At 38.5% G+C, this 13826-nt stretch overlaps 1 protein-coding gene across 1 annotated transcript; it reads left to right on the forward strand.

Moving 5' to 3' along the window:
* Window positions 1–3082: 3082 nt before the first annotated feature.
* On the forward strand, window positions 3083–8887 carry LOC110885854 (glutamate receptor 2.8). The gene is made up of 5 exons (XM_022133577.2): window positions 3083–3324; window positions 5618–6861; window positions 7171–7477; window positions 7556–7953; window positions 8288–8887. Exons 1-5 carry the CDS (start codon window positions 3183–3185, stop codon window positions 8657–8659), a joined length of 2463 nt encoding a protein of 820 aa, XP_021989269.2. The 5' UTR covers window positions 3083–3182; the 3' UTR covers window positions 8660–8887.
* The last annotated feature ends 4939 nt before the right edge of the window (window positions 8888–13826 follow it).

Below are 13826 nucleotides of genomic sequence, written 5' to 3' on the forward strand. Positions count from 1 at the left end.
AAGTTGCGCCTCTACACATCAAAACGCATAAGTAAAATAAAGCAGGAGGCATAAAACAAGGGAAAGTAGGAAAATAACTGACCTTGATCACCAATCTTCAGAACCGGCACTTCCTTGCTGTCCGGTGACCACTGGTCACTCATGCGCGCCGCTACCAATACATTTTCCCCAAATACCCGGTTAGGGGTAGGGGTCAATTGTTGATACCACCGTTCGTGTTTTGGGATCGGAAGATCCTCTTTCAGCATCGGCTCGCTCCAATCTCTGAAGGGCATGGCAATCGAAAGCACCTCTTCTCGAACAAAGAAAAATTTGGATTTCCAATCATGGAAACTCTTTGGTGGGTTTAACAAGATCTTCCTTGCAGCTCCATGACTGGCAAACGAGAAGAAGCCCATCGTCCGTTGAAGCTGATAGAAGGCCCGGAACTTCTCAACAGATGGCTCGATGCCATGGGCTCCGCATAAGAACTCAAAATGACGAACCCTAACCATCTCAGGTGGGCTCATCTGGGAAATATGGAAGTTGTAGAAGTGCAAGATGTTCCCCATGAAGTTTGTCGCCGGCAACCGGAAGTTGCCTTGAAGGAAAAAATCTTCGAATAAAGTGATGTAACCCGGCGGTGCGTCGGCGGCCGTCTGATTCTGGGCCGGATACCGTGCATCCCACTCCGATGGAAACCGGAAACTCCTAACAATTTGCTCAAATAGACCAAGATCCCACCGGAGAACGGGAACAGGGCCCTCTTCTCCAGAAACACCCTCTTGATGTTCTTCAGTCATGGTGAATAAAGATCCAAGTTTCTGGAAAAACTTGAGGATATGAAGAAATATCTTGAAGATCTGCTACAAGATTTGAAGATTCGAAGAGAAGAAAAGAGAGAAAGATGGAAATAGTAGAGGAGAAGTGATAACCTCTCACATCTCTTCGGATATATATACCCATCGCATTTAATGCGATGGGTAAACGTGCCGCTTTCGCCGCTAAGCTGACCAACGAGAGGCTGCCACGTCACGCGTAAAAGCAGGGGTGACGGTTACCACGCGCGCGTGGGCCTCACTCTCCTGACACGAAGTGTAACCGTTGCAGTCGGCATGATGACATCCGTGCCAGGGTTCAACTCAGACGTCGCAATCAGCGACTTCTCTCACCAACTTGTCAGAGTTCAAATTTCGAAGTTTTTCCCGCCATAAAATTACAACTAACTTCATGCAAGAGCTACCAAGGACGCGCAAGGTAACATCGCCTTCACAACACTTCGCGCCTGCTCAAAAAACCAATGAATCACCTAGAAACAACCTTGATAGCCGCGCAGTTGTAAACAAAAAAGACAACACGCGTCACGCCTACCAAAAGCAAGAGAGCATTCCCTTCAACTTTTATTTTTTCTAAGTCCAGAGCTCCAACCAATTACCTCGCGCATGGTGCAGCACTGGACTGGGGGGATTTGAAGGGGTATGGTCCCAAAAAGCCGCGCAAACCTCCGTCAAGGTTGCGCATGGAAGCATACTCCTTATTTCAATAAACTTCATACCACGAGCCTTGCGCGGGTTGCACCATTTCCCTGCTCTAGGTCGCGCGAGGGCTCGCCCAGAGGAAGCTCCGATATCAGCACTTAGCATGCCAAAGGAGCACACAGACATACTAACCCCGCGCGAGTTAGTTAAATGTGCAGCAAGAACCACACATGGAAGCAGCGCAAGGCTGCCCTAGGTGGTACACAAGGTACAAATGGCAGTGAAAAAGAGCTAATGAACGTCCAGCAGGCTCTGTTCAATCGTGCGCCACGATCGTCTGACGAGAAGTACTTAAGGACGCCTACGTGGCACCAATCAGAGGGCGGAGACATCTATCCCACGATCTCCACTTGTCTGCTGATGGCAGAAGAACAGTCGGGCTGACAACAATGACACGTGGCTCCAATCAAGGCGCGCCAGCGCCGAAGAACTTCTAGAAGCCACTAAACGGTCGACGCCGGTGAGACAGAGCATATCCGTTATGTTGTTCATTATCGGCCCAAGGCCCATCAGCCCATATCCTCTTACACCTCTTCGGCTATAAATAGAGACCTCATTCCACAGGTTAAAGATCCCATTCCCTCTACTCTCACTCTTAATACTTAATTATCCCCCCAAAGCAGTCGCTTATTCTCACGCCGGAGCCCGGTTAAGAGGGAAACCCCCACATTCCCCTCTTGACGAGTAACGTTGTTCTGTTTTGCAGGATTAAACATCAAAGTCAGAGCTCAGATATTCATTAGAAGATTAACCACTATGGTAGAAACATAAACCAAACGGATTAGTTCCCATAATTAGTTCAGTGTTTCTTCATTACTTATTTATAGTTAGCTTAAATTAAGAACCTCATGGAATTTGGGGTGTTACATTAACCCTATATATAAAGTTCTGTAATCATTTAGAGTTAAGAAATGATCCTAAGCCTATATATATATATATATATATATATATATATATATATATATATATATATATATATATATATATATATATATATAGGGGATGGTTCAAATGAAAACCACTTTTATCGCGAAAACTCGAAAACTAACTAAAAAAAGCGTAAAAAACACACCAAAAAATTTTTTTTTTCAATTTTTTTATAAAAAATCGCAGGTTTTTTTATATAATTTTTTTTTCTCAAAAAAAAATTTTTTTTTTTGTATTACACATGTGTAATACTACACATGTGTAGTGGGGTATTACACACTACACATGTGTAGTATTACATACACACTACACATGTGTAGTATTACACATGTGCACTACAAATTTTTTTTTTTAAATTTTTTTATATACTAAAAGTGGCGAAAATTGGAATGCAAAAAAAAAAAAAAAAAAAAAAAAATTGGTTTGTTTTTTTGGCTTTTTTAGTTAGTTTTCGAGTTTTCGCGTTAACTAGTGGTTTTTATTTGAACCTTCCCATATATATGTGTGTATATATATATTGCAATTTGCATATATCTTAATGTCTATATATATTGAATAAGCCGGAAGAGAAGTGTAGCTAGGTGGGGATCATCTTTTAGCCATACTTTTTCTGTAATGACAAACATACCTAGGTCAACGATTCTACTTTTTGGTACATATTTATTTTTGTTAAATCTTTTAGAAGTTAGAACACAAATTGGAAACACCATAAGTGGCACATATATTATTGGTGCAACTATGGATATGACATCTAGAGTGGGCAAAGAGGCTAGAGTTGCCATGGAAATTGCAGTCGAAGATTTCAACACAAAAACACAGACAAATATGACACTTTACACAAGAAACTCCAAAGGAAAGGTCGTTCAAGCAATCCAAGACGGTAATGTAATTTATGCTTATTAAACTTCTGTTTTAGCAAAGTGGTCATCTTTCTTTTTCCATTTTCTACTTGTATACTATGTTAGCAGAAACATAAATTAGACACGAAGATAAGAAACTCATTTATAATCATGTAATATGGTTCAGTAACAAATTGGAAGTTAGTAGAAAACTAGGCGGTTTCTTACGCCAAATTTGGTCCGAAGTTCGTAGGAAGTGACATTCTCTGAACAATTTCTGATTAAAATGATTTTGCCAGTTTCTGTTTGTCGCTACTGCATCGATATTTTTGGTCGCTAAATAGAGTCTTTTTTTCTGTTGCGTAGGTATTTTGTCAGAAATTTGTAGTAACTTCTGATCAAAAGTTTTTTCGTCAGAAACTTTGCCTTTTTAAGTTTTTATAGGAGTGAATCACAACTAAATAGATAGACAGTTTATATCAGTTAATTTTTAAAATTTAATGAACCGTGTTCAATTAATATATACTAGGCATGATTAAATTTTTATACTAAAACTCTTTTATCAAGGGTTATTTTACTTGACAAGTGTTAATAAGAAGGATGGTGAGGTTCTTTCCAGGTTAGGTAGTGTATGTGTGAGTGTTTCAAAAAAATATTATATTTTAAAATAAAGTCAATTAACAATTATATTTGTCTAATGTGTTTAGTAAACTAAATTCTTATTCTCTAGCTTTTTCGCAATCTATAATAGTACGTTCAGTGTGTTTAATTTTACAGTAGTTGGAGGATATCTTTGTCTAATGTGTTTTACATTTGTCCCTAGAAGATGAAAGATTTTATGTGCCGGAAAGTTTATCTTTGTCAGATGTATATTTTTTATATTTGTTGGTTTGTTTGATCGAATTATAACATTTGGTAGTTATGGCTTATATTATTAGTTATCACTGATTTTGGATGCATGTTTGTAAAAATATTTGATTTGGTTAGATTCTGTTTGTATATATTTATGTGATTCCAGATATATTTTTAAATATAAGAAACGGAACCAAAAAAAAAAGGAATTACATGGAAACTTTTAGCTACTAATAATCGGTCACAAATCTATCGCAAAAGATCAGGGTAAAATAATGTTATAAAACATTTGTCACGAACAGCGTCAATTGCTAAAACATCCACTTTAAACACACCCGCTGCATAATCATCTGTCACAAAATTTGTCGCAAACATTTGTTGAAAAGCAAGTTTGCCTCAAAATAAGTCATACTAGGGGTGTTGAAAAAGCTCGCAACTCGCTCGAAAAAAGGTCGGCTCGAAAAAAACTCGGTTGTATACGAGCCGGCTCGGCTTGGCTTGATTTGTAGACGAGCTGGGCTCGAGCTAGGCTAGGCTTGGCTTGGCTCGTGAGCTCGCGAGCCGGCTCGATTTATTATAATTTATATAGATTAATTATAATTTTAAATGTGTTAAAATAAAAAAAATATGTGGGAGGGGTTTGAAGTGTTAGCATGTTAAGTGTAATCAATCAATAACATAAAAAAATATGAGAAAATACACAAAAAATAGACATATAATACTTTAAATATGCCTTTCAATCTTTAAAATATTAGAAAATACAAATTAAAAACTAATAAAAAAATTAAGAAGCCGGCTTGATTTGGCTCGAGCTGGCTCGAACATTTACGAGTGACTTTTCAGCTCGATCAAATAAACAAGCCCAGCCGAACTGGCTCGTTTAAGTTCGAGCTCGAGCTCAACCTGGCTCGGATTGACTCGACTCGATTACAGTCCTACAGTCATACGATAAAATGGTCCATTCGCAGAACAGTTGCAAAACCATCTCAGATTTAGCGACAAAAATATGGTCACTAATATCTGTCGCAACATAGCCATTTGCAGCGGACGATTATTTCCGTTACAAACAGAGATCGCTCAGCTGTTAGATTTTTTTTTTCATTAAAGCTACCTCTATCATAATAATTATTTTAAAGGTCAACCAAACCAAGTATGTACCGGGTTTCAGTTATACCAAATTTGACAACTTTTTTATTGAGACATAATTTTCTTTAATCCTCTTTCAGGTTGATAATATATATCCTTTTACTTTAAAAAATAGAAAAGTGTACCTAGGAGTATTTTGTTTTTTCTTTAAGGTTAAGGCTTTATTCATCAACGAGTATATTCTTTACCGAGTTTGATTACTCTAATTCCTAAATATATTCTCTATCACCAACAAAATGTTTTTGTAGTTCTATTGTGTAATGTCATCCACTTGTTTCTCTTCCTCTATCCTATGTGCAAGTTGGTAACATTTTCTTTATTTGGTTATATTTGCAGCCATCAATCTTATTAACACATACAAAGTGGAAGCAATTTTGGGGTTACAGAACTTGGAAGAAGTGCTTTCAGTTGGAGAGATTGGCAGCAATGCCCAAATACCAACACTCTCTCTTCTTGATTCGGTTCCTCAATGGGCTCTAGATCGTTTACCCTTCCTCGTTCAAGCATCACCTTCTCAAGTTGCTCAAATGAAAGCTTTCGTCGCGATTATGGAATCTTGTGGATGGAATCAATTTACTTTAATATATGAAGACATCAATTCAGCATCCATTCAAGTGATCCCACATCTTATGGAAGCCATCAAAGAATCTAGTGTACAAATGAGCAATATCATAAACCTTTCACCTTTAACTTCTTCCTCATTTTTGGAACAGCTTGAAAGGATCAAGTCACAGCAATGCCGAGTGTTTTTGGTTCACACATCTTTAGAAACCGGCATTAGCCTTTTTCAAAGTGCACAGAATATGAGTATGATGGAAAGTGGTTATGTGTGGATCACAACAAATTTAATTACAGATCTTCTCCATACCGCGAATCCATCTACCTTTTTAACGATGGAAGGCGTTGTGGGACTGGGGAGTTTCTTCCCGGACAGGGGCTCATGGTTTCTTGATTTTAGCACAAAGTTTCAGACAAAGTTTAAGATTGAGCAGCCAGAAGAAGAGAACAACATGCCTGGGATTTTTGCAGTGCAGGCGTATGATGCTACATGGATCGCGGCCTTAACATTGAGTGAAAAGAACACGAGTGGGCAAAATTTTATGGATGCGGTGTCATCACAATCTTTTGCTGGCATAAGCGGTGAAGTTCGATTCATTAACCGAAAACCAGCTGCATCACATGTGTTTCACATTATTAATGTGGTAGGAAAATACTATGGACAACTTGGGTTCTGGTCAGAAGGACTTGGTTTTTCTGAGGTTGTGAATGATAGGGCAACATATAATAACTCTTTGCAGAATTTGGGTCATATCTTTTGGCCCGGAAGACCATTGCATACTCCGACAGGAGGGGTTGTTCCCAGTACTGTCAATCCTTTGCGAGTTGGTGTGCCAGTGATGGCCATGTTTAAGAAATTTGTGGAAGTGAAATACGATAATCGGCTTCATAAGTACACTTACACCGGATATTCAATTGAGCTTTTCAAAGAGACCGTTAGACGCTTGCCATATTACGTTCCATATGAATTTCACCACTTCAATGGTACATATGATTCCTTGGTGGAGCAAGTGTATCTGAAGGTATTATTACTGTGAATGCACCCTTTGTTGATTTGATTAATATTAAGAAAAGCCTATAGGACCCATGTAACGGCTGATTTGACATGGGGTACGTTCAGTAAAACTGACGAGGGAGTACGTTTAGTACAACCCTTTATTTTATAACTTGTACCCTCATAATTCCTACTATTGTTTTGTTTGTCTCCGCTACAAATTTCGTGCTTTACCCTTACTTTAACAAACATTCTGTATTCATGTTAGTTTTGATTTACTGTCATTTCTCTTCTTGTTATTATTTTTCTAACTTAAACCATTGCGTTTATCGGTCAGAATTTTGATGCGGTAGTTGGTGACGTCTCGGTAGTGTCATGGAGATATCAGTATGCCGAGTTCACACATCCGTACACAGAAACCGGTTTGGTGATGATTGTACCCGTTTCACCATACCATGGACAATGGTTGTTTGTAAAGCCTTTCACATTAGGCATGTGGGCTCTAACAATTATTGTTAATATCTACTGTGGCTTTGTGGTATGGCTTATTGAGCGGAATAACAGTCCTGAACTTCAAGGCTCCTCACTGAATCAAACTGGAGTTCTTTTCTGTTTAGTCTTCACTAGAATGTTTTACACAAATGGTAATTTCTAACTGCTTCATACTCCATTTTAGGAATGACTTCTTACACATCTAACACTGTTTTGATGTGATGATCTAGTTGAAAACGTCAATAGTAATTTGACAAGAGTGACAACCGTCGCATGGCTCTTTGCGGCGATAATAATTGGTCAGTGTTACACTGCCAGCCTCACCAGCATGCTCACTGTTAGAAGGCTGATACCTAAAGTAACTGATTGTGAGACATTGAAGAATTCAAATGCTATTGTGGGGTATGACAAAGGATCTCAAGTGGGAAGTTATTTGGTGGATGTCTTGGGTTTCAAGCACGAAAACATAAGAAGCTTCACTTCTCCTGAAGAATATGTTCATGCCCTTGGAAACAAAGAAATCGCAGCGGTTTTTCTTGCGGCTCCATATGCTAAACTATTTCTTTCCAAGTACTGCAAGAGGTTCACCACAGCTGGGACTACATATGCAGAAGGGGGATTTGCATTTGTAAAGTTCTTAACTTTTGCTTCCAACAATACTAGAAAACTTGGTAATTGCGACCGCATTTTCTGTCGCACGTCAGTCACAAAAGGCTACTTTCAATCGACTTGCGACTGAAAATGCAGTGACAAAAACCTCCGTGGTTCAGCGAGCAGTTTTGCGGTCGCATATATTGCGACCCAAGTGATTGGGTCGCAAATTTTATGACTTGGTTGATTGTAGTCGCTAATTTATGATCACTTTTCGGTGGCCAATGGTCAGTTGTCTAGTATCATTTGATCATTTATATTGTCTTTCAGATAGTGAATAATGACTTACTAGTTGTGCCTTCTAACTGCAGGCATTTTCAAAAGGTTCTCCAATGCTTCCTGATTTTACGAAGGCCCTACTAAATGTGTCCGAAAGCGGCACTCTCCGAGAAATAGAGAAAAGAATGCTTGGTTCCGAGCACTGTGTAGACCAGGAAGCAATTCAAGATGAATATGAACGTTTGGGTCTTGGTAGCTTTTGGTCACTTTTTCTTCTAGCAGGTGGCACATCAACTGTTGCTCTTGCCATTTATGTCATACAAAATCTTTGCCAGCTTGAGAGAAGCCTCGTCACTATTATTTCAGATGCCAGAAAATTCTGTGTGCATCGAAGGAAACGACTCTCTAGGAAAGTCAGTGACGTAGAAAGTGCTGAAAGTCCAAATGCACAAGAAATAACTTGACTCCAGGCTGTTAAGTTATTGATTCTCTATAGTACCTCTTCAATTTGTCATATATGCTCTGCATTGTAATTAGGTCTCATATTGTATTTCTTCGATGCTTGTACTTTTACTTAATTTAATGAATATAGTCATTGGTAGGAGCCGCTTGAATAATAGTAGGTTGTTAGTTTGTCTTGCACTTGTTTAAGCAGCCATTTGGTAATGAATAAAGTATACAGTTTTTAGCAATTTGTGAGTACTAACTACAAAGAGTCTAATATTACAATATAGTGGTATACTGGTATTAGAGTCAAAATCAGGAGTGTGTGAACCTGTTTTTGATTGATTACTATGGAAGTAATGCATCCAGATCTACTCAACCGCTTTTGGAGTATTTGGATGAAGGTTGATCTACTCTAGGAGTGAGCAAAATCCGGGTATTGATGGATACCAACTTTCCGTTGGGTCCTCAATAACTGATGGATTTAGTTTGGTGTAAATTAATTCCAAGACTCGACAGGAACCCAACTAAAACGCGTAAATGAAACTTGATTTAAGACAAAATATTAAACCTTGTATTATTAATTCCTTACATATTTAGCATCTTTTGGTGAATGAGTTCTCCGATCAAGCAATTGGACTTGCATTTTCCAGTGATTAAATTAATGAGTTTGCAGTAAGCCAAACAACCATTTTAATTACTGCAGTAAGCCAGTAACCAGTAGTCAGTTTTCATGCTGTTGAACAACGGTTTGAATGTTTAAATTTCAAAGCGTCATGTATAGTAATGTTATGACCCCATGATCTATGGACTTAGTTTTTAAAAGACTTAGTTTTGCTATTTAAAAAGGGCATTAACGCAGCTTGTTGCTCGTTTACCATCTATCTCCATGTAAATTCATGACATTCAAAATATTAAATAAAATGATCAGCGTTAGTGTTAAAAAAAGTTTAAAAAATAGTGATACGATAACCACACCCATGTTCATTTCTTAGTTTTATATATGTAATTGTTTTGGCATCTTAAAAGAATGAACATAAAATTGAAGCAAATTGTTTAGTCTCTTCTTTATCTTGTTTTCTTTAGAAATTAACCCGCTCACGGGTTTATTGGAAGTTTGACCATCTCGGATCGCTCTCGTAACATTAATACTCTTATTAGCTTGCTCATGCCTCCTTTGTTGCGTGAAGACACGGTCTAGGCTTTGGTTGAGCGACTCAACCGTTGGTTAGACCACTGTGCTATGCCATCACCGCTCACAAGCTACCCAGGCCACCGCCTTCGAAGCCCTACACACCACAATCACCTCAATTACTGGACCATCACCAAATACACCAAGACACACTCCTCCACCCAAATGACCCAACTGTCACACCTGAAACCGGCTGCCACACCAGCCCCGGACCCCAACACCAACACTACCATCTCCAACCTTACCGCCGTAATCACCAAACATACCATGCTATCCTACAAGGCCCACACCGAATCCAATCTGGGTTTACGTTCGTGTACACCTCGGAAATTTTTTACGAATAATATGGCAACACGTGTTCATTTCACTCTCAAATATTCCCGATAAGATAAGTTGGACGAGAGGGACCAAATATATAAAAACGTGGAAGATTAGAAATGGAGGTATCAAACTTGATTAAATGCCAAAGTTGTTGGTGCAGTTTTTATGTCCGATGTTGTTCGAATAGATTAGATTTATTTTATGCTGATTATGTAATAGTTAGTGAAACGGTCAAATGAACATCTATAGACCCGCTCGTTTGAAGTGGTCAAACGAGAGGGTTATTCGTTTGACCGTGTGTGTTTGCAAGACAAGGGGGTGTGGCTATAAATACCAACCCTTAGTCATTTGGAACTAGATGAAGGTTTTAGACTTGGGGGAGAGATCACCACTTGGTCTCTCCCCGGATGTATGCTCCTTTGGTATGGTTCGGCTAGCTTTTAATCGGGCCGGTTTGTAATGTTATGCTATGGAATCTTATACAAGAAAGTTGTTTTATCCGTCTCTAATCTTTCCATGTTTGAACATAATCAATCACACACTAATCACGGGTCTCGGTCTGGATTCTTGAACCTACAATTGGTATCAGAGCCATGGTACCCGATTTAGTGAATCTAACAATTTGCTAAGTCACATGTGCTCTTCATCAGTGATTTTTGTGGTGTTTTTGTTCAAAATGTAAATATGGTGTAAACAAGAAAAATTCAACTCTAGACCCGAAAAGTATGGATCTAGACGAAACAGACCATACACAAGGGTTGGGTTTTATGTTTTACACCAAAATTATCAAGTTTTCATCATCACTCTGAGGTACTTTTCGTCAAATTCTCAGATCTGCAAATGAACAGTGGTTGTGTTCTTGAAGAGGAGTGTGGCGGTTGCTTGAAGAAACACTAGGGTTTCTTCACATCAGAACCCACAAAGAACCTAGAATCACGAAAAAACATATCCCATGCGAAGAACTTGTAGGATCAGTTTTCAACTCCCAAACGATTGCGAAACGATACATGTGACGTGCGAAATCCGTACACGAACGTGACCGAACACAAGATCGTACAAGCACCACGAATCACCTTGCTCTCTCTAGACTTTCTCTCTCTAGATCTAGATCTCCAAAGCTCCAAAATGGCAAAAGTCCTCAAATGAACCCCTAAGTCTTCTATTTATAGGCACAAGGTATAAGGATTTCTCCTTATTTACAAGATTGCCACCTTGCCCATTTTATCTAAAAATTACAATAAAACCTCTAGATTTCTTCAGTGTCTTGCTACGATTCTAATTGACGGAGACGACAGACATACTGCACTAACAGAACTCCCCCCCACGAAAAACCCCCTAGACCAAAAACTCACTGTGAAGAACTTTGCCGAAGAACCCCCTACGAAGAACTTCATCCAACGAAGAACCTTCTTCGTGGGTATAACTATTTGCTGAAAAGTTCACGAAGAACAACATGTGAGACGAAGAACCTGATGTGCTGAAAATGGGTTAATTAAAAACAACTAAAATTACCCTAATTCTAGACTCTCTAAGCTTTAAATTTATAAAACTAAGACTCGATCTAAACCCTAAACCACACAACCGGCAAGTGAACCGATCAATGTAGTAAAGCTAATGCAAGTCCGAGTATCGAACCCAAGAGACTCTACTGATTACGCTAATGACTCTATCTAGACCTAGACTGACACAGACTTAACTAATTGTGTATTTAATTGGGGGGGGGGTTTCTAAATATCCTAAAAATATAATTAAAAATAAACTAACTAGACGAACCAGACGCAACTCACACGAAGGTTGAACTCAAGGATGGTGAAGGAACTACCTAGACAGGAATCCTGATTGCTTTTAGTTATGATTATATTTGGAAGTTGTCTGCTATGGAACCAGGATCTTAAAATTCTCACCTCTCGGGAAATCTAAGGACCCCTAACCCTTCTCAAGAGCACGCTAAGATCCCCTAAAGGTTGTTAAATTACCGGTTATTAGACTCCTTTACAAGACATCTAATGGGTTTATAAAAGTATCCTAAAAGGCTCACTCCCTTACGAGATCTAAACCTAGGATAGGCTTGTTTTCTCAGCTAGACTTGCTAGACAGCAGCCAAAAGTTTAACTTCCTAAAAAGGACCCACCTTGCGGTTTAATCACTTAGACCTAGCAATAATCTCGCACCTTACAGCTATTGATGATTAGTAGAGCACTTGATTTTATAAAAATACCAATTATTACTTCTAAGGTTACTTACGTAATTTCACCTTAAAGAGTTAAAGATTTATTATGTGATATAGACACTCACCAAAACCTAAAACCCTAGCATGACTCTATTATGTGATAAAGACCGTCACCAAGATTCATGCGAAGCAATAATCAATATTCAAACAACATCAAGCACGCAAACACATCTAACCGATAAAACAAGCCGTTTACAATTTATAAACAATCCAAAGCATTCATAAATCCAAAATTTAATCAAAACATCTAGCAATCATTCAACCATATCTAGGTAGTTAAAGAAAATTAGCCAAAAACCATAGTCACTAAAAAGAAATAAGTTTCAAATAAATAACAAATCATAGTATCAAGTTAAAAAGAACACAAAGTCTTTAAAATTGAATACTAGTAAATTGCAAACCCGGACTTAAATCTTGATCGCGGCTTTGAATCTTGAACCCTTCTTCTTTTCCCTCTTGATCGAACCCCCACTCCTAATAATAATCTTCTCCTCCTTTAGTTGCAGCTGATGTTGATCGTCCCCTCCTGTTTGCGTCTGATCCTCTTGTTTAATGTCGAATCTCTGATTTTGCCGTCTCTACTGATGTTGCTTTTCGTCGTGCGTCCCCCAACCGTATATGTCTCCGTCCGTGATGTTAATCTCCTCTTATAGATGTACGGCCCCTTTTATTTTCTCCCAATATAATGTCTGCTGCCTTCCCCCTCAAGTTTTCGATTCAATATTATGCATGGCCTGAATGTTCCTTAATGGGCGGCCCAAGAAATATGGACTCACGTCCATAAGTATGGTCTCTTTTTTTTCCTTGTCTTTAGTCGCAGCCAACCCCTCAAGTTGTGCCTCCAACTTTTTCATCAATTAATTCTCCATTAGGTTTCGTTTATATCAATCCACTATGTTGTTTCAAAAGGCCCACAAGAACAAAACAATGTTGTGAACGTGCATGGCTCTAATGCCTTTTATGGCCCACTTTCTTCTGATGTCCAATAAATGAAATAGAGATAGTGATTTCGGTCCACTCATAGAAAATGGCTGCAATTTTACTTTAGTCACTGGTGGTCTGGCGCCCCACTCTGCCCAACTAGCTGGTTATTTTCATATTAATCGTTTTTGCTCCATTTGCACCAGGATCTGTCAAAACACAACATAGTATAATAGAACACTAAAACTAAATAAAAATAAATAAAAACTATACAAAAATTATACAATCTACACGGGACAAATATGTGTATTTTACCACTTATCAAATATCCCCACACTTAACCTTTTTTCGTCCCCGAAAAAGAATTATGCAAAACGGAATCATAGTCCAAATAATCGTTCGGGACAAAGCTTATGTTAATTTATTTAAAACCGAGACATGTGTTAGCTGCGATTGCAAGTATACTTGTCCTCTTAAACCCAAACCCGGTTCCAAGCCCTTATCATGCAATTTAGGTTCAAGT

This window comes from Helianthus annuus, chromosome 10 (assembly GCF_002127325.2).
Source record: "Helianthus annuus cultivar XRQ/B chromosome 10, HanXRQr2.0-SUNRISE, whole genome shotgun sequence".
Taxonomy (NCBI): Eukaryota; Viridiplantae; Streptophyta; class Magnoliopsida; order Asterales; family Asteraceae; genus Helianthus; species Helianthus annuus.

Bases quoted from the DNA above. Each gene is read 5' to 3' on its own strand.
- LOC110885854 (XM_022133577.2), top strand. From the start codon at position 3,183: ATGGATATGACATCTAGAGTGGGCAAAGAGGCTAGAGTTGCCATGGAA. The intron at 7,478-7,555 runs GTAATTTCTAAC...GTGATGATCTAG, and splicing joins TAGAATGTTTTACACAAATG to TTGAAAACGTCAATAGTAAT. The intron at 7,954-8,287 runs GTAAAGTTCTTA...TTCTAACTGCAG, and splicing joins CAGAAGGGGGATTTGCATTT to GCATTTTCAAAAGGTTCTCC.